Raw genomic sequence first — 27,956 nt, forward strand, 5'->3', positions numbered from 1 at the left:
AACAGACAGAGTTAGAACTGTCAGAACAGGGAATACAAATGCAGAAGCTGAATTGGACAACTCAGACCCACCCAGCTGTACACTTGCAGTCTAGCAAGGACAGCTGATTAGCACTCCTATTGAAGGAGGAAGAGAATGCCTTACAGAATATACCAGAAAATCTCTGGTCAACAGGAAAATCAGATGTAGGACTTATTCGTACAGCGGGACCAGCTACTATTACGCCAAAGTCAGCATTTAGACCACAAAAGAGACAGTATCCCTTAAGAAAAAATGCAGAGGTAGGAATCAAACCTATTATACCAGCTTTACTTAAGGAAAGGTTACTTAAGAAAGGAAGTTCCAAAGACATGCATCTGGAGCATTTCTCCCCGGGCCTCCGCTGAAAACAGGCTCTGTGGAACCTAGTCGGACTTTCCCGGTCAACAAATGTTAAATAAAATAAAAATAAAAAATAAAAAAGGGGTGCTGGTGGAATCTCCTGATTCACCATGTAACACACCCTTATTTCCTGTTAAGAAAGCGAATGGAGAGTGGCGTATGGTCCAAGATTTACAAGCTGTAAATGACGCAGTAATACCAAGGGCACCTACGGTGCCAGACCCACACACCCCGTTGAATGATTTAAAACCTCAACACAGATATTTTTCTGTGGTAGTTATCAGCAATGCGTTCTTTTCGATACCGATACACCCTGACAGTCAGCATTGATTTCCATTCACATTTCAGGGGAAAAGGTATACATATACGCGACTACCACAGGGGTATTGTGAAAGTCCAGCAATATTCTCACAAGAAATGGCAAGCAAATTGGCGGGGTTTACCCCACCAAGAGGTAGTCAGATTTTGCTTTATGTTGAGGATATCCTGCTGGCGTCCCCCACCCAGCAAGATTGTAAAGAAGATACCATAGCGCTATTACAAATTTTAGCCACTGAAGGACATAAAGTAAAGAAGAATAAATTGCAGCTTTGGAAAAAACAAGTTAAATACCTAGGATATGTAATATCCAAGGAAGGTAGGACATTAGACGAGGACAGAAAAATAGCGATTTTGCAAGCACCAAAACCCACCACCAAGAAGGAAATTATGTCCTTCCTGGGTACGACTAATTTTTGTCGGAGTTGGATTCCAAACTATGCCTTGGAATCTGCACCGTTGACTAACCTGATTTATAAAAAGCCTATGGCAGCACAGGATTTGCTACAATGGACACCAGAAGCAGAATCTGCTTTCTGCAAACTGAAACAGTTAATAGCGTCCTCATTAGTTTTGGGATTACCAAATTATCAAACGTTTTTTCCAAACTGTAGATTGTAAGCAAGGTTATATGACATCAGTGTTAACACAGCAGCATGGGGACAAACAACGCCCTATTGCTTATTATTCATCACAACTGGACCCAGTGGCACGGTCTTTACCTCACTGTGTACAAGCAGTAGTTGCAGCTGCAATGGCAGTACAGGCTTCGGCCTCAGTAGTGTTGTTCCATCCTCTCACATTGAGAGTGCCTCATGCAGTCGCAATTATTTTACTGCAAGAGAAGGTAGCATATCTTTCCCCTGCTAGGCATCTTTCCTGTATGACTATACTGTTGAGCCAACCTCATATGACAATTGAACGATGTACGACTTTGAACCCTTCAACCTTGCTCCCAACCCCTGCAGATGGCACACCACACAGCTGCCTGCAGGTGATTGAGCAAAAGACACTGCCAAGAAAAGATCTTACAGATGTTCCCTTGGATGATGCCGAGGTGACATACTACGTGGACGGCTCGTGCAAAAGGGGTCCTGCAGGACAGAACCTAGTAGAATATGCAGTAGTTTCTGACAAAGACATTATAGAAGCGAAATCTTTACCACATAATTTATCTGCACGGGCAGCAGAATTGATTGCTTTGACACGGGCATGTACCTTAGCAAAGGGTAAATGTGTGAACATTTTTACTGACAGCCAGTATGCTTTTATTTATTTATTTTATTTTATTTTACATTTGTTGACCGGGCTAGTCTGGCTGGATACATGTCTATTTTCAGCTCCACTATATACTAGTAAATCATAAAAGAACATGAAAACAGCACAGTAAGATAACAAATTATAGGCATGTAAAGAACTATTAACATAGTAACAGAACAGAAACTAATTCAACAAAATCTAAAATACAGTAAGGATTCCTAATCCCATATTCTTTACAAGGCAAGAATATTAAAATTGAAGAGAGAGAGAGAGAGAGAATAGTGACTCGCCCAAGAGTCTCTATAATATGTACAGTATTAACAATAATGATACACATTTAGTACCAGGGCACTAGTTATAAAGAAACAGCCCATCAGGGAGCAGGATAAGGTTTAAATAAATGGAGAGATGACTGGTTGCAGTAATATATCAAGTAGAACGAAAAAAGGGATGTTGTAGGAAAGTAAAATGCAAGTGACATTCAAGGTGAGCTACAGAGGAGGGGTAGTACTAGTGATAGAGACAAGCAGAAGAGTAAAGGAGAGAACTGTAAAGAGAGTTGGATGCTGAGGTCATTCAGGATTAGAGCAAGGGCATAGCCAGTGAGATTTGAAATAGTTCTTTAGTTGTTTCTTGAAAAGTTGTGGAGAGCCTAGAGTGGTCAGTTCTGTGGGAAGTTTATTCCAGTATGAGCCAACACTATTTGTAAACAAGGAGTTACCAGCTTTATTGTGTGATTTGAAAGTGGCAACTAGTAGTTTGTTAGCTGAGCAGAGGGAAATAAGATTCCTGTAAGGGGCAATAATGTTATTAAGTATGGGAGTATTAGTAAGGTAATGGAGAATTTTATATGCTAACTAGTTGATGTAGGAGAATAAGATTTTGGAGTTCGAGCCAGTCAAGCTTTTTGAGATCAACACAATGATGGGTTTGAAATGAGGAACCTGTGGCAAACCTGGCAATGCTATGGTAGGCTGTGGCAAGTTTCTGAAGGTTAGAATTTGAAAGGTTTATGAGAGAAGGAGAAGCATACAATAATGGAGAGATGAGATGAGTTTGGGCTAGAGACACCCTGGTGGTAGGTGTAAGAAAGGGCTTAAGTCTATAGAGGGCACCTATCTTTTTATTAACTGTTTTGATGGTTAGGTCAATGTGGCAATCAAAGTTTAGTTGATTATCTATTGTAAAGCCTAGAAGTTTAGTGGAAGAATCAGGTGTAATGATAGTGCCATTATTAGACACAATAGAAAAGGAGAAAGAGGCAGACTTAAGGGTTGGGGAGAAGAGTAATAATTTGTTTTTTTTTGGGATTCAGGAGGAGACAGATATGTTGGAACCATTTTTCTGCTGCTGTAAAGACTTTTTGGGTGGTAGAATGAAGTTCAGCTGGAGAAACAGCAGAACAGATGAGAGTTGAATCATCTGCTTACTGAATACATGTGGATGTTGGGAGTGAAGTAGACAGGTTATTTATAAATATGGAGAAGAGAAGGGGACCTAAGATGGAACCTTGAGGGACACCGATAGTGACTGGGAGCTGAGAGGATAGATGGCTGTCCCAAAGGACTGCTTGTTTTCTATCTTTCAAATAAGAGTCAAACCAGTGCAATGCTGAAGAGTCAAGTGACAGAGATTTCAGAGTGTCTAGCAAACGTTGATGGTTCACCATATCAAAGGCTTTAGAGAGGTCAAGAAATAAAGCAGAGGAAAATTGGTTGTTATTGCGATTTCTGTTGATAGTATCTGTGAAGGAGAGAAGTGCAGTGGAAGTACTATGGAAAGGTCTAAAACCATGTTGGGAATCTGCAAGTAGGCTATTATGTAAAAGATGGTATAAGAGTTGTTGGTGTATACAACGTTCCATAATTTTAGATAGAGGTGATAGTAAGGCTATAGGATGGAAATTAGAAAGTTCATTAGTGTTACCTCCTTTATGCAGGGGAATGATATGGGAGACCTTCCAGAGGGAAGGAATAGTTGATTCGGTTATAGTTCTGTTGATTAAGATAGAGACTGGGTATGCTAGTTCTGCTGCTGCTAGCTTCATATATTCAGCTGGTAGTTGGTCAGCTGAAGGGGTGCATGGTTTAAGTTTTGAGAGTAACTTACGTATATGGGTTGTGGAGACTGTACTGAATTTTAGAGGGGGGTGTTATTTTGAGGAGAGGTATTTTGAAGGGAAGTGAGGGGAGTCATGGTCTTTGCTAGAGAGGTGACTGTTTCCGAGAAGAAGTTATTGAACGTATTGGCTATTGTATTGGGAGGGGTCTGAGCTAAGTTAGCTGGAGTAGGTGTTTTGGTATTCCCTGGATGGAGCAGTTTATTAATTCCTGACCAGAATTTGTTGGGGTTATGGTTTTGATTTTGTTGATATTGAAGGTAATAATTTTTTTTATCAAGATGGGTGAGTGTTTTTGTAGTATTTCTGAGGTGTTTGAAGTTTTGATGGTCAGTTGGGTTTTCAGTAGATCTCCATTTTACCCATAGTTTATTCCTTAATAGCATTGTTTGCTTGGTTTTTTTAGAAAGCCAAGGGGCAGCTTTGGATCTTGTTCTAATTAAGCGAGAGGGGGCGTGTCGCTCAAGAATTTGGAGGAACGTGTTATTAAAATGGGTAACTGCTTCATCAAGTGGGAGATGTTTTAGAGCTGACCAGTTACATGCATTAAGTTCATTAAGGAAAGTTGGAAGGTTAAAGTTTTTTTTGTTATGTATAGTACGATAGCCTGCTTGAGATTGTTATTTTTTTGTTTAGTTATGTAGGTAAGAAGATGGTCGCTGATATTGTCTGGGAGTATTCCTGTTTTATATGAGAGGGGATTACTGTTGACCAATATCCAGTCCAAGATGGCGTGTTTATTGGTAGATTTGTGAATCCTAGTAGGGGAATTTGTGGTTTGTTGAAAACTAAAGAGGTTGAGGTGATGGGTGGGTTTTGGGGATATACAGGAGTTCCAATCGATATTAAAGTCTCCTAAGATAATAGTTTCCTGTGGGAAGTTACGCCAGCTAAGAATGTTTTCAAGTGTATTTAAGTTGTTGCCAGGAGGGATATAGGAACATATTATATATATGGCTTTGCTTTTATTTACTTGGAGTTTGCTGCAGAGTATTTCAGCATTGGCAGGGGAGGGAGGCTGGGAGTCAACTGAGGTCACTTGCAGTTCAGATTTATAAAGTAAGGCAACTCCCCCACCCTTTTTGTTTAGACGATCCTGCCTTAAAATGTTATAGCCAGGAGGAATAATTTCATTGTCTTTGGTACCTGGTTTAAGCCAGGTCTCAGTAAGACAGAGGATATCAAATGAGTAGAGGTCAATTAAAGCATGGAGTTGTGTAATTTTATTGTTGATGCTATGAATATTTAGGTGTGCTATTGAAAGGGAGTTAGAAGAGAAAAGTGAGCTCAAGTTGTTAGTAGTTTGGTTTGAGAGGGTGTGGAGGAGGGAATCGTGTGGGCCAGGGTTGGGGTGAATGTCCCCATGTGAGAGTAAGAGTCTTTGAGGGAATGGAATTATTTTTGAATTTTTAGATGGTATTAGGTAGAACTTTCTAGTAGTGTGATACTTGTTATGGAGTATCCTGTGATAGTGAGGGGGTAGGTAAGGGTAAGATGCCAGGAGGTTAATATAGGTTTGTTCAACTAGAGGAAGGACGGAGCTTGTGTGTTTAGCTAAACTAGGAGATCTGCTAAGGGTGTGGTGTTCGTAGGAAGTAAGTGCATAGTATAAGAGTAGAATGTTAAGGAGTAGGAGTAAATAAAGTAATTTAAAAGTCAAGGGCATATTTATTTTGGAGAGCTTAGCAAGGTTGGAAATTAGTAGTACTAGGATGGTATGGAATGGGGTGTGGTAGTAAGATGGGAGTGGAAAGTTTGTAAGTGTGAATGAGGCAGGAAATGTGATAGGATGTGAGTAAGTTGGGGTGTGGCTGAGCAAGTATAAGGTTACGGCTACTGGGGGTGGGTGGAAATTGGGGGTAGGGTAGGGGAGCGGAGTGAGCCCGCAGGGCGAACGGAGTGGGAAGAGCCAGAGAGGGGACCAAGGCGCAAAAAACAATCAGTGAGAAGTGAAAGAGGCACAGTGTTCAGTGCAGGTAATAGTGGACTGTAAGATAAAGTAAAGGGAGGAATATAGGTAGATTGGGAGAGATAAATAATAGTTTGGAAGCTAGGTGAGGTATTAAAGATGGATGTAGTACAGAAATAGAAAGGGGTTAAGACTAGAAAGATAGCAGGAAAAACAAAAAAAACTCTAGTGTAAGGATTAGGGAGTATATAGTTATCTAGTGAATGGGGTGCCACCTAGTGGCCATAGCCTGAAATGACGAGAGACAGAGCAAGCAAAGAGTTCACTACTGAGATATGGTGATCTAGAGGTGAGTGTTATCCTAAGGACAAAGATGTAGAAAGAGGGTGAGAGAGGGACACTTAACCGCTACTGGGGGGGGGGGGTTGGTAGGCTGCTGGTTAACTTGGGAGGGAAGTCAAATAACCTGGAGTATTCCAAGTTAAAAATACATTAGCAGGACATACTTTCAAACAAGGACTATTCAGGGTAGTAAGTCTTAGTGGGAAGGAAGAACAAATCCTCTTCAGGACTCTGTTCCTTAACTTGGATTCCATGAGGCTTCTAAGAATGGAAAAGACAGGAACTCAGGTTAGCAGGGCTGGTAAAATATAAGGAAGAGAGAGAAGATAATTAGGTAAATACAACAGTCAAAGGGTGTAGATAAGAGACAACCAAACATAGTACCTTACATCCTAAGTCTAGAGTTAGAGCAGAAAGACTGACCCCTTACCATAGTGTAAAATAAGCATGCCAGAGAAGGGTTACTACAGAGCAGAACATACAAACAGGGTACAGTTGTTTGCAAAATGTCTGTTTAGGTACAAAATAACTTTAGCCTTCACAATTATCATACTATCAGTAGAACATACAATCAGTAGAACATACAATCAGGGTACAGTTGTTTGCAAAATGTCTGTTTAGGTACCAAAATAAATTTAGCCTTAGCTAACATCAAATATCTGGCCACAAACACCTAAACTAAGAAATTAGGAGCTATAAGGGAGCTAGAAAAATTAGCAGTATTATCCACTAGACATGAATGTAACAGTATTGTTATTAAATCAGCTTACACTTGTTAGCATAGCAAGTATTATATATTAACTATCACTTCCAGCCTTAGAATATAGACACTGTGTAGTTGGGAGCCACGTGGACGCTAGATAAGCGGCGAAACATACACAGCCCGAATATAGAAGTTGCTTACAAGGGTGTTTCATAGAGAAAGCACGTGTACACTAGAATAAGCGTTGCGATACACATCACCCGCTATAGAAGCTGCTTGGATGGGAGTTGTATCAAAGTCGTGTGCTTACTGTAGTTGCCTACAAAACAACATGTCTCAAATAAGTCACTAACAGTGAACCAATTTACCAGCTATAATGTTTCCGATTGAAAAACCACCAACAGAACTCATAAGCAGAGCCAGGTATAAAGTAGTAGAGGTTTACCGGCTCACTACTCACTGCAGTTGCCTACAATACAACATGTCTCAAATAAGCCACCAACAGAGAGCAAAAATTACCAGCTATAATGTTTCCAAATGAAAAACCACCAACAGAGCGCCTAAGCAGAGACAGATATAAAGTAGTAGAGGTTTACTGGCTCGGTACTCACTTTAGTTGCCTACAAAACGTGTCTCAAATAAGCCACCAACAGAGAACACGTTTCCCAGCTATATTGTTTCTGATTGAAAAACCGCTAATAGAACACCTAAGCAGAGCCAGATATAAAGTGGTAGAGGTTTACCGGCTTAGTTAATACCCGGTTAAAACGCACTCCACGTGGGTCCCAGTGATGCAGTTGTCTTACTAAAGGTAGACTAGAATCAGATACTAGAGTTACAGATTTTCTACTGTACATGTTTTTGCGCAACAGTGGAAAAATCAAGGAATGATAACATTTACTGGCAAACCAATCAATCATGCACAGTTTATTTTAGATCTTTTAGAATCTATTCGGTTACCTCAGAAAGTAGCTATTTGTAAATGCATAGCTCATACCAAGCAACAGGATAGGATTTCAAAATGTAATGCGAGAGCTGATACAGCTGCAAAGCAGGCAGCTTCAGAAGTATTTCTTTTGAATGAGGAATTACAACCCTCTGAGATTTTAGACTTAGAAATGTTAAAGACAATGCAGACACTTACTACGCAAGCTGAAAAACAAAGATGGGTAAAACGAGGAGCAATTCTCGAAAAGGGGCTGTACATCTCTAAAGAAAGAAAACAGATATTGCCGTCTAATTTGTTTAGATATGCAGCTTTGTTGAGCCATGGGCAATGCCATGTCTCAACAGGTGGGATGGTACAGCTGGTGAACCAAGTGTTCACAACGTATGGATTTACAAATTACTCTAAAAAATTTTGTTCGTTATGCCACATCTGTAATAAACATCATGCACAAGGGGCATTAAAGCCCAAGCAAGGGATTTTCTCTACACCACCGTATCCATTTCATACTATTTGTATGGATTTCAGAGAGTTGAATAAATGTGAAAATAAGAAGTATTGTCTTGTCATTGTAGATATGTTTTCCAGATGGGTGGAAACCTTTCCGACTAAAAATCCAGATGCTATGACTGTGGCCAAAGTTCTTGTTAAAGAAATCATCCCTAGATTCGGCATTCCGGAAAGGATCTACAGTGACAACGGCACGCACTTCGTAAATCAGACCATACAGCAGTTAAGTAAACATTTTTGTATTTCCCTAAAGAATCATTGTGCGTATTACCCTCAATCAGCAAGGCTAGTAGAGAGGCATAATGGGATTTTAAAGAGTAAGCTAAGAAAATTAGTAGCAGAAACGCACAGAAACTGGGTGTACTGTCTGCCCCTGGCACTGTTGAGCATGAGAACTGTTCCAAATGCAAAAGGACTGACTCCTTTTGAAAAGCTCTTTGGAAGGGCTTACTATATACCTCAGTGGAAATCTCACATGCCTGCAGACCAGGAAACTGACAGTACATTAGCAGAGTATATGCGTAATTTGTTAAATTCTAAACATTTGTTGCAGTTAAATTCTGTTTCAGATAAAGAACGAACCAGACTGTCAGAAGTGGCAGTGCCCCCTGGAGCGTGGATCTGGCTGAAGGTAGTTAAGAAGAAAAACTAGGTGTCTCCAAAGTGGGAAGGTCCATATCAAGTGCTTTTGTCAACACCCACTGCAGTTAAAATTGCGGAGCGTGCCTCCTGGATCCACCTGACGCACTACAAATTAGTTAAAAACGTTGAACTGGACAAAAATCTTGTTACATGCCAACAGCAAAAATGATAGAGTCCAGAAGAAACAGGAATGCAGAACAACCCTTTCCTCAGAAGTATTGCATAATCATCCTGTTAACTGTACTAATGGCAATAATCTTTTTGTTGTGGCCTTTTCTTTTCCCAACCACACAGACTGAACTCAATAAACGTGAAGTGTTACTCATAAACTGGCATCCAAATTTTAACACTTACCAGGCAATTAAATATGTGTATGCTGAGACTTTCAATGTTTCGAATTGCTGGATTTGTACAGCTTTGCCAACAGCATACGGGGGGGTTATTAATGACTACGGTCCCCCTAGGGGTCAATGAGACCTGGGAGAACTTGATTTATGATACCTCAACAATTACAGCACAAGATAAAATAGCATTGCACTTGTCTGTTCCACAAAAGGGAACTGTGTGTTTTTATAAAAATAATACTGTTCAAGTGGGTTGGAGCAATTGCAGTGTAACTGTTCCTTATAGATGTTACACTACAGGTAACAAAGTAGATCTTTATTGTAATACAAACTATGATTCATTTCTTGGATTGATGCACAAAACACTTGATGAAGTAAAACATAATTCTTTTCTTTATAAACAGCTGTCTACAATTGATAGAAAAATGGTTCATGCAGGGTGAGTGTATATTCATAGCAAGGTTACTACTAAAGTAGAGGACTGTTATTTTGTGTGTGGCAAAAAGGCATACAAATGGTTACCTGAGAATTGGTCCGGCAGTTGTTTTTTGGGTTACCTGGTTCCGGCCGTACGACACACTGCAGTTTTGTCTCATGGAAAAATTCGAAATGTCTGAGAAGTAGTCAAGAAACCTGTAAATCCAGTGGGACAAATCTATGCGCGTTGGAAAGACCATCACTCTCTAGGCAAAGGACTGACACACATGGATTTGAGTGATAGCGTTATATCGTGGGCAGGCATATTACCAGCATATGGAGCAGTGAAATTGATCTGGGAGCTGAGAAAACTGTCAAAACTTCTTGAAGTAATGAGCAACGCAACTTTTTCTGCTCTCGAATTGGTGACTGATGAATTGAATGCTATGAGAACTGTAGTGCTCCAAAACCGCATGGCTCTCGACTTCACCCTAGCGGCGAGAGGTGGTACGTGCGCTTTAATCCAAGAAGAATGCTGTTCGTATATTCCTGACCATAAACACAAGATATACAATCATCTTGAGGTAATTCAGCAAGTGTCGGCCATGACCAAACCAGGCCCAAACCCATTGACGGACTTTTTCTAGAAATGGTTTGGGTAGGTGGGGTACCATCCTAATGAACATCCTGATTGCCATTCGTGTAGGTATGCTCCTACTGGGAGTATGTGTTTGTTGTGGTATCCCCTGCATGAAAAGACTGGTTAAAGACCTAATAGACATTTCAGTTTCTGAATCCTTATATCAAAGTACTGAGTTTGAAGAACTGTTAAAAGACTAAAAATGCTTTCATAAGTTTAAAATGAATGACTCTCTTAACTCCAAATCCTAAGTGGAAGAGGTTAGGAGAAGAAAACAAACTGTTTATGCTTATTTTGAAAGTAGAATAAAAGTATTAACGGGGGGAAATGTTAGAAAAATATGTATTAATGTGTGTATTAGCAATATGCTTAGTGCATTTAGAGCTTGAAAAGGGTTAACACATTTATTCTATTTCATACTGCATAAATCTGTACAAACTGCAGTTGCTTTCTGACCTTGTACTGTTAGCTAAAATCTTGCTTGTGCCTTGGAAATTTACTGAGAAGCAGGTGACTTCTGCTTGCGTTAGGAAAATAATGAATAGAACAATACTACTTGTATGAAACTTAGACAAGAAGTTCCGCTGTGCCATGAGAAAATACACAGCTGTAGAAGTTATAGATAATTAGTACAAAGCCTGCTTGAAAATATGAACTGCAATCAGCATTTGCTTGTATCTGTATTAGAAGAGTACCTTGAAATGCAACACTGTACAATAGACGCTTGTAAACGGATTAATAGTCACCAAGGCCAGGTTGTTTTTCTGAAAAGTTTCTCACAAATCTAGTCATGTCAGCAGAAAATATGAGTAATATAAAAAAGAAGTCACCTGTACTGGGTAAAGTACCCTGGAACAACGAAGGCAGCGAAGCTGCAAAAAACACAATAGCAAGAAAGTTCCAAGGTTACACCAAAGGCACAAACTCCAGATATCCTTAGCGAAAAACCTTTATTGTGGCAGACCTGCATAAAAAGTGAGCGCTTTCACGTCCAAGTGACGCTTCATCAGACTTCAATATTTGATAAATGAGTTAAGACACTTATATACAATTTCAAAGCTCAATTGTTTTAGCAATTAATCAATTAGTATGATGGGAGCTTAAAGTGCTAGTGCTTAAATAAATTTATCAATATGCATTTTTTATATATATAAAGCCAGACATTCCAATAACTCACATGAAATATTATATAAAACACATTAAAAACACATTAAAAACTCCTTAGTAAATATATATAAAAAATATAATAACAACAATTAATGACAATTAATATTCTAATGTTTAAAAGCCTTAGCTACTAGGAAAGGTCTGAGTGTAATACTATCATTCAGGCCATATATGTGTGCCTGAAGTCTAAGAATCCACCTGGTCTCTACCTCTTCTGTGTGATTCTTTACATTCCCTAGTCTACTATCTACTTTAATTAATTCCAAGACCTTAAACTTAAAGTGATGAGTGGACCCTTCATCTATCACATGTTTAGCTAGAGCATTCGTGGGGTCTTCTCTATTAATAGCATATAAATGCTCTCTTATGCGCTCACGTAAAGTGCGATTAGTTTTTCCTACATAATATTTTAGGCACAACTGACACTGAGCTAAATAAATTAAGTTCTTGGACCTACAATCAGTATACCTTTTAAATGTATAAGTTTTGTTGGTGATAGGATGGATAAAGGTGTTATCCGTGTTAATAAACCTACACTGGTTGCATTTACGGCAAGGGAAAGTACCTTCCCTTTGTGAAAATGGATGTTCTACTTTTGTTCTTTCATAGCAAAGTAGTCTTTTCAGGGACTTCAAATTCTTGTATGCTATGTTAGGTCTTTGTTCAACTAGTGTCCTGATTTTCTCATCCATTATAAGAATCTTCCAATTATTCTCTATAATCTTTTTTATTTGACTATTCCTATTAGTATAGGGTATAATAAGTCTATTCTTAGAGATCCTTGGTTCTTTTTTATTCATATTAATAGTATTAGATTTATTATAAAACGGACAACCTTTGTTTTTCCTTGTTTTACTTGCCATGGTAATAGTATTATGTACTACTTGTTCACTATATCCTCTATGTATAAAATTATTCTCTATGATTACCTTTTGTTCATTGAATGTTACTTCATCTGTGGTTAGCTTAGAAACTCTTAAAGTTTGATTCATTACTACATTTTTATGCACATGTCGAGGGTGCATACTAGTGCGATGAAGTAGATTATTCCTCCAACAAGGCTTCCTATATACACATGTATTTATACCATTAAATCCTTTTGTTAGCAAAACATCGAGGAACTGTATCTTCTCATGGGAATATGTACTCTCAAATTCTAGAAAATCGGTAGTACCATTAATATATTGTATAAATTCATTTAACTTAGTTATTGTTCCTCTCCATAATAAAAAGACATCATCAACAAAACGGCAGTAGTGTATTAGATGTTCATTGAAAATTAAGTTGTTCATTACATATGCTTCTTCCCAATATGCCAACACTAGGTTGGCATATGAGTTTGCACAAGGTGTTCCCATTGCTACACCCTTTTGTTGTAAATAGTAATTATTGTTGTATACCATAGCATTATTTTCTAACACTATTTCTAGTAGAGACGTCCACATTATGATTTTGCTATTATTTACACCATGATTTAGGAGAAATAATCTCAAAAATTCAATCCCAGTACTGTTTGGGATTGAAGTAAATAGAGATTTTACATCTAAAGTAACAAAGAAATCATCATTTGTAATATGATGTTGTTCATTGCATCTGGCAAAATCTTCTATAAATTGTTGTGTGTCTCTTAAAATATGTTTGGTGCTATTCACTATGGGTTTGAACTGTTTATCCAAATAAATTGAAAGGGACTCAGTCAGCCACCCTTTGCTGGAGACAATAGGTCTTAATGGTGGATTATCCAGCTCTTTATGTATTTTAGGGAGGCCTCTGAACGTTGGTACTAGTGGATTTTCAACAAGAAAATACCTATACAAATTCATATCAATAACATTAGTGAGTAGTAAATCATATAACTGCGCGTGCACATTTTTAATTAACTTATTCAATGAAATAGCATTCAATGGTATATAAGTATCAATTTCTGCAAGCATAAAAGAAACTTTCATATCATACATTTCCTTGTCCATTATAACTATTGCTCCCCCCTTGTCAGCTTGCCTAATAACTATATTACTATTACTTTGTAAACTTAAAATGGCTGCCTTCTCTTTGGTGGTTATATTGAAAAAATCAGGTTTCCCTATATTATTATTATATAATTCCATTAAATCAGATTCACAAGCACGTTCAAATAATTCCAATAATGGATGTTGTACAGGGATAAACGTAGAAGGTTTCCTAAAGGTATTGATGTTGCTAACGTTATCCAAATTTACATTTTTATCATTATACAACATTTTTAGCGCTATATTTCTAGTGAACATTTTTATATCCACTATAAACTCTGTAACATCAGTAAAAGCCGATGGAATAAAACTAAGTCCTTTATTAAGGACAGATAACTCATGGTCATTGAGTTTATATTTAGAAATGTTCACAACTAAGTCCTGTGTACTGACCTCAGAGCTTTTCTCTGATTTTCGTATATCTCCTCTGTTCCCTTCCTTTTTTTGTAAGTGTTGTTTAATGTCCATGTTCTTGTTTCCACAGGCTTGAATGGAAGGGGAAAACATGGAAAGTCTGTGCGCGGTAAAAAAACGTTGTTTTCTTCTTCTTCTCTAGTAATGACATCAACCGCTGAACTCACGGCTGGCGACTTCCTCTTGATTCCTGATTTAGGACTGATGTATTCCTGATCGATAGTTGCAGGTGCAGGAATCTCACCAATATTGTCCAAATGGACCATCGCTTCTATCGTAACCTGCCGCTTGTTCTTGACTCCAGGGGCTGTCATCAGGGGAGCGCCCGTGTTTCGTTGGGTCTCATCAGAAATGGACCTGGTGTTAGCAGTGGGAGGTTGCATAGTGGTAGTCATCACTGAAGGGGCGTGGCCATGTACGTCAGCTCCATTAATGTTCGACTTGGCAGGAATATTGTTTCTCCTGGATGTAGCGAACTTATTTTCTTTTTCTCTTGGCCACGAGAAAACTTGACTTTTTTTAAAGTCCACATAATCCCTCTCAAGTTTTCTCTTTTTATCTTGGACCAATTTCTGGTCAATTGAACGAATCATAATGTTGAGATCATCATATAGCATGCCCAGTTCTCGTTCGTCTAGTAAGCCCAAAAGTTCTTTCTCTAGTTCAGAAATTTCTTTAGACAAAGTTGTTAATGACATATTGTAATGCTCAATTAGTATATTTATATAACCAAAACTTGTTTCTAAGTTTAACTTTTGCCATTTGGAAAGCAGAACTGGGTTAGAGTCCCCAAAGGTGGGCATCTTTAGGACCCTGAGCCCTCTTGGTATCAATCGGAAGCTTTTACAAGCTTCCATGTGCGATTTCTGCCACTGAATACTCTTTAGTTTCTGCAGTTTGTTTTCCAAACGTCTGGTAATAAAAATAATGTCAATGTCGTGCTTACGATTAATGTTCACAGCATCTGGAGTATTTAGATCCGTAGCCGTTAGTTTGAGTAACGGATTTACATTCAATTCAAGTAAGCTCTGTAGGTCAAACTTTTTGTTGCTTACTGGTAAATTTGAATCACAGTCAATATTTCCCTCAGTAGCCATGTCCCAGCAGGAGACCAAAACGAACCAAATGGCGAAATATAAAAAAGAAGTCACCTGTACTGGGTACAGTACCCTGGAACAACGAAGGCAGCGAAGCTGCAAAAAACACAATAGCAAGAAAGTTCCAAGGTTACACCAAAGGCACAAACTCCAGATATCCTTAGCGAAAAACCTTTATTGTGGCAGACCTGCATAAAAAGTGAGCGCTTTCACGTCCAAGTGACGCTTCATCAGACTTCAATATTTGATAAATGAGTTAAGACACTTATATACAATTTCAAAGCTCAATTGTTTTAGCAATTAATCAATTAGTATGATGGAAGCTTAAAGTGCTAGTGCTTAAATAAATCAATTTATCAATATGCATTTTTTATATATAAAGCCAAACATTGCAATAACTCACATGAAATATTATATAAAAAACATTAAAAACACATTAAAAACTCCTTAGTAAATATATATAAAAAATATAATAACAACAATTAATGACAATTAATATTCTAATGTTTAAAAGCCTTAGCTACTAGGAAAGGTCCGAGTGTAATTCTATCATTCAGGCCATATATGTGTGCCTGAAGTCTAAGAATCCACCTGGTCTCTACCTCTTCTGTGTGATTCTTTACATTCCCTAGTCTACTATCTACTTTAATTAATTCCAAGACCTTAAACTTAAAGTGATGAGTGGACCCTTCATCTATCACATGTTTAGCTAGAGCATTCGTGGGGTCTTCTCTATTAATAGCATATAAATGCTCTCTTATGCGCTCACGTAAAGTGCGATTAGTTTTTCCTACATAATATTTTAGGCACAACTGACATTGAGCTAAATAAATTAAGTTCTTGGACCTACAATCAGTATACCTTTTAAATGTATAAGTTTTGTTGGTGATAGGATGGATAAAGGTGGACGTCTCTACTAGAAATAGTGTTAGAAAATAATGCTATGGTATACAACAATAATTACTATTTACAACAAAAGGGTGTAGCCATGGGAACACCTTGTGCGAACTCATATGCCAACCTAGTGTTGGCATATTGGGAAGAAGCATATGTAATGAACAACTTAATTTTCAATGAACATCTAATACACTACTGCCGTTTTGTTGATGATGTCTTTTTATTATGGAGAGGAACAATAACTAAGTTAAATGAATTTATACAATATATTAATGGTACTACCGATTTTTTAGAATTTGAGAGTACATATTCTCATGAGAAGATACAGTTCCTCGATGTTTTGCTAACAAAAGGACTTAATGGTATAAATACATGTGTATATAGGAAGCCTTGTTGGAGGAATAATCTACTTCATCGCACTAGTATGCACCCTCGACATGTGCATAAAAATGTAGTAATGAATCAAACTTTAAGAGTTTCCAAGCTAACAACAGATGAAGTAACATTCAATGAACAAAAGGTAATCATAGAAAATAATTTTATACATAGAGGATATAGTGAAAAAGTAGTGCATAATACAATTACTATGGCAAGTGAAACAAGGAAAAATAAAGGTTGTCCGTTCTATAATAAATCTAATACTATTAACATAAATAAAAAAGAACCAAGGATCTCTAAGAATAGACTTATTATACCCTATACTAATAGGAATAGTCAAATAAAAAAGATTATAGAGAATAATTGGAAGATTCTTATAATGGATGAGAAAATCAGGACACTAGTTGAACAAAGACCTAACATAGCATACAAAAATTTGAAGTCCCTGAAAAGACTACTTTGCTACGAAAAAACAAAAGTAGAACATCCATTTTCACAAAGGGAAGGTACTTTCCCTTGCCGTAAATGCAACCAGTGTAGGTTTATTAACACGGATAACACCTTTATCCATCCTATCACCAACAAAACTTATACATTTAAAAGTCACACTGATTGTAGGTCCAAGAACTTAATTTATTTAGCTCAATGTCAGTTGTGCCTAAAATATTACGTAGGAAAAACTAACCGCACCTTACGTGAGCGCATAAGAGAGCATTTATATGCTATTAATAGAGAAGACCCCACGAATGCTCTAGCTAAACATGTGATAGATGAAGGGTCCACTCATCACTTTAAGTTTAAGGTCTTGGAATTAATTAAAGTAGATAGTAGACTAGGAAATGTAAAGAATCACACAGAAGAGGTAGAGACCAGGTGGATTCTTAGACTTCAGGCACACATATATGGCCTGAATGATAGAATTACACTTAGACCTTTCCTAGTAGCTAAGGCTTTTAAACATTAGAATATTAATTGTCATTAATCGTTGCTCATTATATTTTTTATACATTTAAAGGAGTTTTTAATGTGTTTTTAATGTTTTTTATATAATATTTCATGTGAGTTATTGCAATGTTTGGCTTTATATATATAAAAAATGCATATTGATAAATTTATTTAAGCACTAGCACTTTAAGCTTCCATCATACTAATTGATTAATTGCTAAAACAATTGAGCTTTGAAATTGTATATAAGTGTCTTAACTCATTTATCAAATATTGAAGTCTGATGAAGCGTCACTTGGACGTGAAAGCGCTCACTTTTTATGCAGGTCTGCCACAATAAAGGTTTTTCGCTAAGGATATCTGGAGTTTGTGCCTTTGGTGTAACCTTGGAACTTTCTTGCTATAGAAAATATGAGTAACATCTGCTGTAGAACAGTACTGAAAGTTGTGTTTGATTACGTCAGCTTAGAAGGCCATGTCTTGTAAAATAGTATAAGAATGAACATACTTCCTGTTAGTAGTTGAACTAATCCTTGTATTTGCATGTTTTTGTCTCCTTGCTGCAAGTAAAGTAAAGTGCCTTAACTGAACCTTACGTGTATTGGCCTTTGATTTTCTTTCCTTTGATAGTCCCCCAGAATTCGTATGAGCACTGTGCTAATCTTAAAAACCACCCAATATTTTTTCATAATTTCTTTCACCTCTCTCGTACCTTCACCAAAGGGGAATATCATGCTGTTGTGAAAGTCCTTCTTAACTGGTTGTACACAGAGACGCACATTACCTCTCCCGATACCTAAAAGAGGTTTAAACTTGGAACCCTAGGCTTGTGTTACCTCAAGGGTCACACTCAAAATAAGATCCCCTTGATAATATCCCTCCACACAAAACCTAGTGATCAGCAAAATTTCCTTTCTTAGTACATCCCACTCAGAGCACATTCTGGTAGCTCTGACCAACTGTCCTTTCAAAATGTTTTTTCTAGTTTTATAAGGATACTGACTGTTGAAATTTAGGTAACTGTTCGAAAAGGTGTCCTTACGAAAAATTGTTGAACTAAACTTCTTTCTAATAACGTCTTTATTGATTTTAACGTCCAAAAATTCAATACAATTATTGGAACTGTTATTAGTAAATGTCAAAAAGGAGGAGTACTGATTTAAATAGTTGACTAAGTCTGTCCTCACTGTTACGGCTCTTTCCATAAAATAAAAATATCATCCAAAAAATGGAAATATAAATGCCATCTGTCTTTAAAATCAGTGGGAACACGTATTTTCGTTCCCAAGTGTACATCACCATGTTGGCATAAATGGGGGCACAACTGGCCCCCATTGCTATGCCCTTAACTTGCTTGAAATAAATTTCCTTCAAGCATACCGTAGTTGTTCAAAATTATTTCCATTGTGCTAACAATGAAATTGGTCAATGTAGTGCTAAAGTTGGTACGATCCAATATTGCTTCCAAAAATAATTCAAGACCCTCCTTGTGGAGAATGCTTGTAAATGAATCAGTAACGTCCATAATGGAAAATTATACTTCGGGGGAGAAATACTCTTGTCCTATCCTAGAAAGGAAATCCCAGCAGTCCCAGGAGTCCCTTAAAATATAATCTATCGACTGTACTGTCTATTTAAATATTCTGTCGATAAAAACTCCTAAGGGGTAAGTCGAACTCCCTTGTGATGTAATTGCTACCCTGTAAGGGGGATCTACTACATCTTTATGTACTTTCGGAATACCGAATGAGTGTGGTATAGTCGGATGGTCAGTTTTAAGAAAATTGTATAAATCTTCAGAAATGGCACCTTGCAAAAGACTGTCTTCTAAGAACAATTGCACCTTCCTATGGGCTATCATTACCTCATTGTGTGATGCTTCCATGTATTTGTCAGTATCATACAATATGTTCAACATTTTTGAACTGTAATCCAAATTTTCTACTAACACCATCCCACCCCCTTTATCGGGTTTTATTACCCAAACAGAATCATCTAATCTAATCCCCTTTAAAATTACTGTCTCTTGTCTACTTAAATTGAACATTTTTTTTCCTTAGGTAGTTAGAACTGTGTGTACATCCTTAAGACATAAATTTTCGTAAGCTGAAATTGTAGGGTTGGTGGGAAGATTAAAAGTACTCTTACGGCAAAAAACTTCTTGTCTGTTGTGTGTTTCCACCCCTCCACCATCTTTGTCTTGAATTGTAAGATGTAACCCAAGTTTTCTAGTAAATAACTTAATTTCAGGCATAGTCTCTAGTACACTAATTACCACACTGGGCACAAACTTCAAACTTTTGTTAAAAAGAGCAAAATGTTCTTTAGTAATTTCAAGGTGGGAATAACTGAAAATATTAAGGCCCTTAAATTTCAAAACTCTCCCTTCATTTAGTGCCACTATGTTTTCATTTTGACCCACTTCTTCCCTCCTAGCTAAATTAGATCTAATTTCTGTCACTAATTTCTGTATCTCCCCATTGTTGTCCCCTGGGGTAATTCACACTTCAAGTGCCCTGGGATGCTGGGGTATAATGAAAAGGATTACTATAGTTGCCATTAATTGTCCTTGTTTGTTACGACTGTAAATCCTCTCTGACCTCCTCAATGGAGGATTACTAGTCAGCTGTTGTTCACCTCTTTATTCCGTATCGTAATTATCATTATTCGAACTAACACCCCCTTCCCTCTCCTCAAACATGGGTCCAGTGTTGTTCTTACTTGATGTTGCGTTACTGTGCGCTTTTGGCATAGGATAGGCTATTCCTCTTTTATATTCTTCACTGTCCCTACTTAGCTTTTTCTATCCATGTTGAAATCTACCCGTTTTTCAATACGGTCATACATACTATCAAAACGCTGAACATTAAATTCAAACAATAGATCATCCATAATTTCCCCATTTAAAACAGACACTTTTCTCTAATAGTTCTTCAATAAAAGAGTTGTTCAAACCAACAATCTGTTTTATCTCTGTCTTTTAAAAAAATACCGGTGGGAAATTTAAAAAGATGCAAGCCCTTGGGAACTTGCTTGCGTCTTAAACATTGAAGTTTGACTGAATATCACTGCCAAGTCAACCGTGAAAGCTGCAACAAGAAGCCAGACCTACCTGAAGGTTCTTCAGCTGTTCTACCAGCTGCTGCAATTGAGCATCTGAGTCCTCCTTCAGAGTAGCAAGCAATGACTCTAACTCTGTGTTCTTCGTTGTTTTTACATTCACATCATCTGTTGAAATAAACAGAGAGCACAATAATGGTACTCTCATCAAAGAAAAGACTACAGGAAAAACACAACAGACATTCAATGACTGCAGCAAACCCCATAATGCACACTTCTCCATAAAGATGCTAGCAGTCTGTAAATATTAGTGAAAACGTATTTATCAGACTCTGATCAGACAGTCCTAAATTATTCTTATTCAAAGTGCTCCTCTTTTGCTGTGTGTGAGGTATTAACTGGAAATTGTCCACCCTTATTAAGCATCTGTTGGGTTGTTTGTTTATGATAACTTGTTGCAGTTAAACTCTTTTTTTCTAGTGGCTCCTTTAGCTGTTTAAAACTTTCATTTAAAGGCTCACTGCTGCTTTTCAGCTGGGAGTAACACTTCTGCAGTTTGTTTCCCACCCTCCCTCCCTGTTGGTATAGTGTTTTTATAGTTGGTGGCTTTGCAGTTGCCCGCCCCTAGTGTAAATTTGATCTGGGACCCTCCTCCCAGTCTAGCGTCATTACCTCATTCTACCCAGTACAGGGAGAGCATTTGAGAAGGCCAATCAGCTTAGTTTCTGCTACTCCTTTCTCTCTTTCCTTTCTCTCTTTCAAAAAAAAAAAAAAAAAAAAAAAAAAAAAATATATATATATACTGTATTTGTGTTTTTTCTTACTTTATTTTGCTCTTGCGTCATCTTAAAAGTACTCAATTGTATTTATTACTGCTTGGTGTAACTCATTGTAAGCCTTTTAGTTTAAGCACCTGGGCTTCAGACCAGTTTTACATTAGGAAGGTTTGTGGTCTGCACTGTAGTGGCAGAACAGGTAGCTTACATCCTTCTAAGTTGGGAACTGCTGATTGAGGGCTCAGTGTCTGTTATTCTAAAAGTGTATTAATTCTGGTTTAAGCACTTGGGCTTGAGGCCAGTTATTTTACATTAAGAGGGTTCGTGTTCTGCACTCTTGTGGGAGGAGAGGCTGGACTCTGTCCTTCTGAGCTGGGAATTTCTGGTTAAAGCTTATAGTGCCTGCATATTTGAACTGCTTCTTACTGAAATTGGTACACCTCGTTTGGCATAGACTAGATCCAGACCTGCTGAATCTAGCTTTGTTTGTATAACTTGAGCACTAATCCAGGCATTTTTAAAGTATTCAGTTGTATTTATTACTGCTGGTAGTAACTTGATTAAAGTGTAGCTATCATTTCTAAGTCTTTTGGATTAAGCACTTGGGCTTCAGACCAGTTGTTTTACATTAGGAAGGTTTGTGGCCTGCACTGTGGTGGCAGGACAGGCAGCTTACATCCTTCTAGGTTAGGAACTGCTGATTGAGAGCTCAGTGTCTGTTATTCTAAAAGTGTATTAGTTCTGGTTTAAGCACTTGGGCTTCAGGCCAGTTATTTTACGTTAGGAAGGATTGCGGTCTGCACTCTTGTGGGAGGAGAGGCTGGACTCTGCCCTTCTGAGCTGAATAAGCGACTTTTCTTGATACTAAGTATAATTTTTGTTGCTTTCCACATCTGAATACCTAGCGACTGTATTTCGCCTGCCTTTCTGTTACATTGAAGCTGTTTTTACTGCATTTAACTTAATATTGCACTTGGAATCCTTGTTTGTTACTATTTGACTGTATTTGTAGCAAATTCTTCTGTGTAAGCTGTAGTAGCTGATTCATAGCATTTATAAGTGTTCGCTGTACCTGTTTCTGCCTGTTTTGTGAAAAAAAAGAAAAAAAAAAAAGAAAAAAAATATCTCTTGTTTTTCCTGCTTTACTAGTTTAGTCCAGTTTCAGAGTTGCTGATTCCTGGGCTCTGGTTGTAGTTCCTGTGTACTGTCTCCTTGCCTTATTTGGGGGAGAGGAAGTTACCTTGCTTACCAGTGGGAGTGGGAAGCATTGAGCTGCCTTTTGTCCAGTTTTGTGAGGTTTCAGCCAGTAACTAGTAGTTTATTGGTCGTTTTGGGCCAGTTTCTAGCTTTTTCCAGCCCCCTGGTATAAAACGCGGTAAACGCGTTAAGCTGATTTAGAGCGGACCTGCCACTGTTGCACACTAGGGCAGCGCCGGTTGGGCAGGTTTAAACTATTCGGCGTACCTAAAGTCCACTCTTCAAATTTTCCCTTAAAACTACCTTCCTCGAACTATACTACTGATCTAATCAGCTTATCCTATAACTAAAAAGATCATCTCCACTTGACTCCAAGTAGACTATTCTCTATCTGTTAAACCTAGCACTTGCTCCTACAGTACTTATTACCTTGATACGGCACTCTTGTCATAGATAGTACCCCAAAAAGGTAACCCCCATTTCTCGGTCACCCACGTCCCCTGAATCTTTTTTAAAGTTTTTGTCTATCCTTCTAGCATGTCGAGGGATCAGTTGCTAGTGTCCTCTCCTGCTCAGCTGGTGAACCTGGGAATACTGAGGCAATGTTACAATTGCCTCATGTACACAGACAACCCTCTCCTCCTCCCACAAAACACAAATACATGCGAGAGATGCAACTATACGGCCAAACTGGAGGCTGAGCTCTCTCAACACAGGACTGGCAAGACCAGTCAGGAGGAGAAGGTTACCACACACACTATAGACCCAGTCTCACATAGCACCATTACAACCTCAAATCATACACATAAACACACAAAGACATACTGGAGGCTCTGATCAAAAATCTACCAAAACAGCAGAGGCCACCAAAGCAGACACCCAAACAACCACCACCTCAGAACACAACACCTGCAACACATAGACCTCACAGTCAGAGTGTCAAACAGTCACAGCCCTTAAGGCCAAACACAATGCCAGACACACTAGTCATTGGTGACTCCATAGTCAGACACACTGATGTCCCGCTCACCAGACTGAGTAAGGAGAAGGTCACAGTAAGCTGCCTGTCGGGCGCTAGAATCCGCCACATAACGCAAGCACTCAGGTCTCTCAACAGCAAGTACAAATATGACTCAGTCATTGTCCACGCTGGTGTAAACGACCTGAGACGTACCTCCTTGGACTACATGAAAAGAGACATTGAGGAGCTCTCTGACTATGTAGCCCAGGCAGGTATGACCCTGACCTTGAGCAGTATCCTACCTTCACCAAGAGTGATGCCACAATACAGAGATAAGATGATCAGCTTTAACAATTGGCTTAAACACTGGTGTCATTCAAAGGGGATCCAGTATCTGTCTGCCTGGGATGACATGCTGGACAAGCCACGCTGCTTCAAGGGACGGCTTGCACCTGTCACCCTGGGATTCGGATATTGGCAAAGGCTCTTGCCACCCCATAGTGCCTTTTTTAGGCAAGGCTCAAATTCTAAACCTACCACCCTAGAACACAAAAAAGGGAAAAAACTAAGGGTAATGCTGCTCAATGCCAGAAGTCTCAATCTCAAAATGCACGCACTCGAGGCCCTTCTCAGTATGGAGAACATCGATGTCTGTGCTGTGACAGAAACCTGGTTCAAGGCTCCTGAGAGCACCCCAGCGCTATCAGGTTTTACCTCATATCATGCGTTCCGCCCCAAAATCCGGACAATACCAAGAAAGGAGGGGGGGTATCCATATTCATTAAGGACACCCACACCTCAAGACTGGTGGCAACGCACGATGCATCGGAGACCATCCAGGTGCAATTAACCATAGGCAAGACTGCTCTGCAAATTGTAGCATGTTACAGGCCACCTCACAAACTCAGGAACCTCACATGGCCTTCCTGAAAACACTAGAGGGGATAAATGTATCACCAAACACCATCATACTAGGTGACTTCAATTACCCTAATATAGACTGGGAACACTACTCAAGCCCAAACACCCTAGCCCAAAAGTTCCTGGAATTCATAAACTCAAATGCCATGGAACAACTAGTCACCATCCCCACAAGAGGAGATAACATACTTGATCTCATCATCACGAACATGGGAGCACAATGTTCAACACCGAAGTATACCCCTCACTGGTGAGATCAGATCACAAACTAATCTCGCTGGAGGTCCTCATCCCACCCCCACCTGAAATAAAAAGACCACAGTAAAGAACTTCTCAAAAGCCGACTTCACACTTCTAAAGACTAGTGTGGTCTCCTTTAAGGCCCCGAGCTGGTGGAAAACAGTACTCAAGCCGCTGAATCACTTACAGACGCCTTCTACCAGCACCTGCAGGACTGCATGGATAAGGCAATCCCAAACAAAACAAAGACTCTTAGTACCAAAGGCAAGCGTCCAGTCTGGTGGACCCCAGCCATAAACAAACTCTACAATAAAAGGAGGAAGCTACTACAAGATACAGCAAAATCCTTAAAAGGTAAGACACCCTTGATCACTATAAGTAAAAACTAAGAGCTCTCATAAAATCATCCAAAGCAAATTTCGAGAGAAAAATAGCTAAAGACTCAAAAGACAATCATAAGGCCTTCTTTAGCTATGTTAGACACCTAGGAGGAAACTCCCAGATATGCTCAGAACTAGTTCAAAATGATGTGAAGATTACTGATCCTACAGACATTGCCAACATACTGGCTGACAGGTTCAGTGCAAACTTCTCCCCTCCCCCCCAAAAGGAGAGATATCTATACCAAACGATTGCAGCCCCCAAACATCTCCAGCGCCCAAGTGAGAACTGCTCTCTCCAAAGCAAAAAACACAGCATCCATGGGACCTGATGGTGTCCCCGGCTGTGTGCTCCACGAACTCAATGAGGAATTAAACCCACAGCTAGGACAGCTGTTTAATCAAAGTCTTACCTCTGGATACGCACTCCAGGAGTGGCGCACTGCAACTGTGGTCCCACTTCACAAAGGCGGTGCCTCCACCGACCCTGGAAATTACCGGCCCATTAGCCTGACAAGCCTTATCTGCAAAGCCATGGAGAGGATCATAATGGACCTCATAATTAAAGACATAGGGAATTTGCAGACTTTGGATCCAACCCAGTTTGGCTTTGTCAAAGGCAGATCATGCCTTTTAAACTTGGTTGACTTCTTGAAACAGTCACCAAAGCCATTGACGAGGAAAGGCAGTCCATACAGCCTACCTCGATCTGGCTAAGGCCTTCGATACAATACCCCACTCGGGTATCATTGAAAAACTCATCAGCTTAAATGTTAACCCATACATCACAAGATGGGTTGCAAACTGGCTGAGTGACAGAACCCACAGGGTCAGAGTTGCTGGCGCCATGACAGACTCAAAACCTGTCACAAGTGGTGTCCCACAGGGCTCAGTCCTGGGCCCACTCTTGTTTGGCATCTACTTTTCCGGTACAAGCAAACACAGGAGGGTTATGGCTGACAAAGTTTGCAGATGACTGCAAACTGGGCCATAGTAGAAAACACATCTGACACAGATATCCTTCAGAAGGGTCTCACAGAAACGGATAACTGGTGCCAGAGCCACGGCCTGAAGTTAAATGCCAAAAATGCATAGTCATACCCTTTGGGAAAAACAAGGTTACCCCTAGCTACCAAATAGGTGGCAATCCACTGAGCACAGAAGAAGTTATCAGGGACCTGGGGACCCAGGTTGATAGTAGTCTGTCATTCGACACCCATGTAGCTAAAGTAGTTAGGAAGACTTTCTACATTGCCCACCTTATCATGAAGGGATTCTCATCTAGATCAAGGGAGGTCATAGTCTCCCTTTACTCATCACTCATCAGACCAATGATTGAGTACAATGCCCCATTTGGGATGTATCTGACCCGACACCTGCAGCAGCTGGAGAGGCCACAAAAGTTCCTCACCAAAAGGATAAAGGGTCTCAAAATCTGTCCTATGCTGCCCGACTGAAAGAACTCCAGCTCTATTCAGTCGCCACGCTTGCTCAGAGGTGACCTTTGCCTAACATACAAGGCCATGTCAAACCCAGATTTGATGAATATGCTTCACCTCAAAAATCTAGATCCATCAGAGCCACAAGGGCGGAGACTTAAACCTCGACACGGCTATTAATAGGACGTGCTGGAGGGATAGATTCATTACCCAAAGACTCCCTATGCTGTGGAACAAAATCCCGGTACATGTGAGGCAGAGCACCTCGCTGGCCTTGTTCAAGAGAAATCTTGACCAATGGATGGGAGATCGCAGATATACCCCAGGGATTACCTCAGTGTCACTGCTCGACAGAGGCACAGCAAAATAATGGGTATAGTTCCCCATACTAAAGGGGTGGCGTAAGCCACAAAACGATGGGCTAGGCTTGTAAATGCCCTCGGGCAGATAGCCTAGTATAAACCTATGAACCTATGAACCTATGACCAGATACTTGCTTACATAGATTCCTAGAAATGCTTCTCAGTGTAAATTTGAACAGCTAACTATGCAAGAGAGTCATATGAGGGTTTTCAGATGCAAACATATTCTTAAAAATGCTACAGCATATAATAGCATCAGTGATACTGTTTATTAAAGAAATACATAAGATATGGGGACTACACGTTCTTTAAGAATAAAAAAGTGACAATTTTCAGACAGCTACAATTCTACTGATTTCACTTAATTAGACAGGGAAAGCTGTGAAGACACTAAGTTAAGCATATTGTTTAACAAGAAATATGCAAGAGTGACCTTCTGTGTATGCCTCTAAGTAGGGATGGTTGTAGACTAGGTGGGGTTCAGGGCAGACATCACTACTAAGCCTGTGTCAAAATCCACTTACACAGCCTTGGTGTGTGTGGGCCAGAAGCTCTAAAAGTCTGGGAATTCTGAAATGCATTTTATCCCACCGAGAAATTATTTAAACTGAGCAAATGAGAAGAGGATCAATTACTTTCATCCTAGCAACTCGCACCAAGCAGTTATAGCCATGTATATGTAAAAATCAGAAGTCAGACTGTGATAAAAAAAGGATGACCATGTAATGCACTTCACCTTTGTTTCAGTTGTCACAAACCAAAATATTCCAAGTTGTTTTACGTACACCACACTAGTTTTGCAAAGCCAGACAGCAGTGAAAGCTTAAAATTGAGCAAATTACATAAATGGCCTTACATGTATTGAATTTAGAAACACAGCTTGCAAACAGCAATGTTGCAAGAGACACACTTGGAAAGAAATAAGCATGTGAATTTGACAAAGGATTTCAGGATGGATATTTAGTACAATATCAGGGACAAAGAAAAAGGGGAGTGCCTGTACTAATTGCTAGAAGGGCTCCAACAGTGACAGAAGAGGGGAAAAAAGACAATAATAGCAGGTTTGTGATAGTAAGGCTATTGGCAAGGGAGGAGGATTACACTGGCAAGTATTTATTTTCCAACTAAAACTGCTGTTATGGAACTTATGAAATTTTGGGAAAAATAATCAGCTTTCAATAA

The 27,956-nt window shown here is 39.1% G+C and overlaps 1 protein-coding gene across 2 annotated transcripts in view; it reads right to left on the reverse strand.

The window, feature by feature from the left end:
• GOLGB1 (golgin B1) overlaps positions 1-27,956 on the reverse strand; it is a 1,744,011-nt gene that overhangs the window by 554,266 nt on the left and 1,161,789 nt on the right. For both annotated transcript variants that reach the window (XM_044087881.1, XM_044087880.1), the window contains exon 11: positions 20,551-20,666. In XM_044087881.1, the coding sequence (XP_043943816.1) occupies positions 20,551-20,666 (116 nt within the window). The remainder of the gene's footprint in view (positions 1-20,550; positions 20,667-27,956) is intronic.

The sequence above is a fragment of the Protopterus annectens genome, chromosome 11.part0 (assembly GCF_019279795.1).
Source record: "Protopterus annectens isolate FY-2018-M chromosome 11.part0, PAN1.0, whole genome shotgun sequence".
NCBI classification, from domain to species: Eukaryota; Metazoa; Chordata; order Ceratodontiformes; family Protopteridae; genus Protopterus; species Protopterus annectens.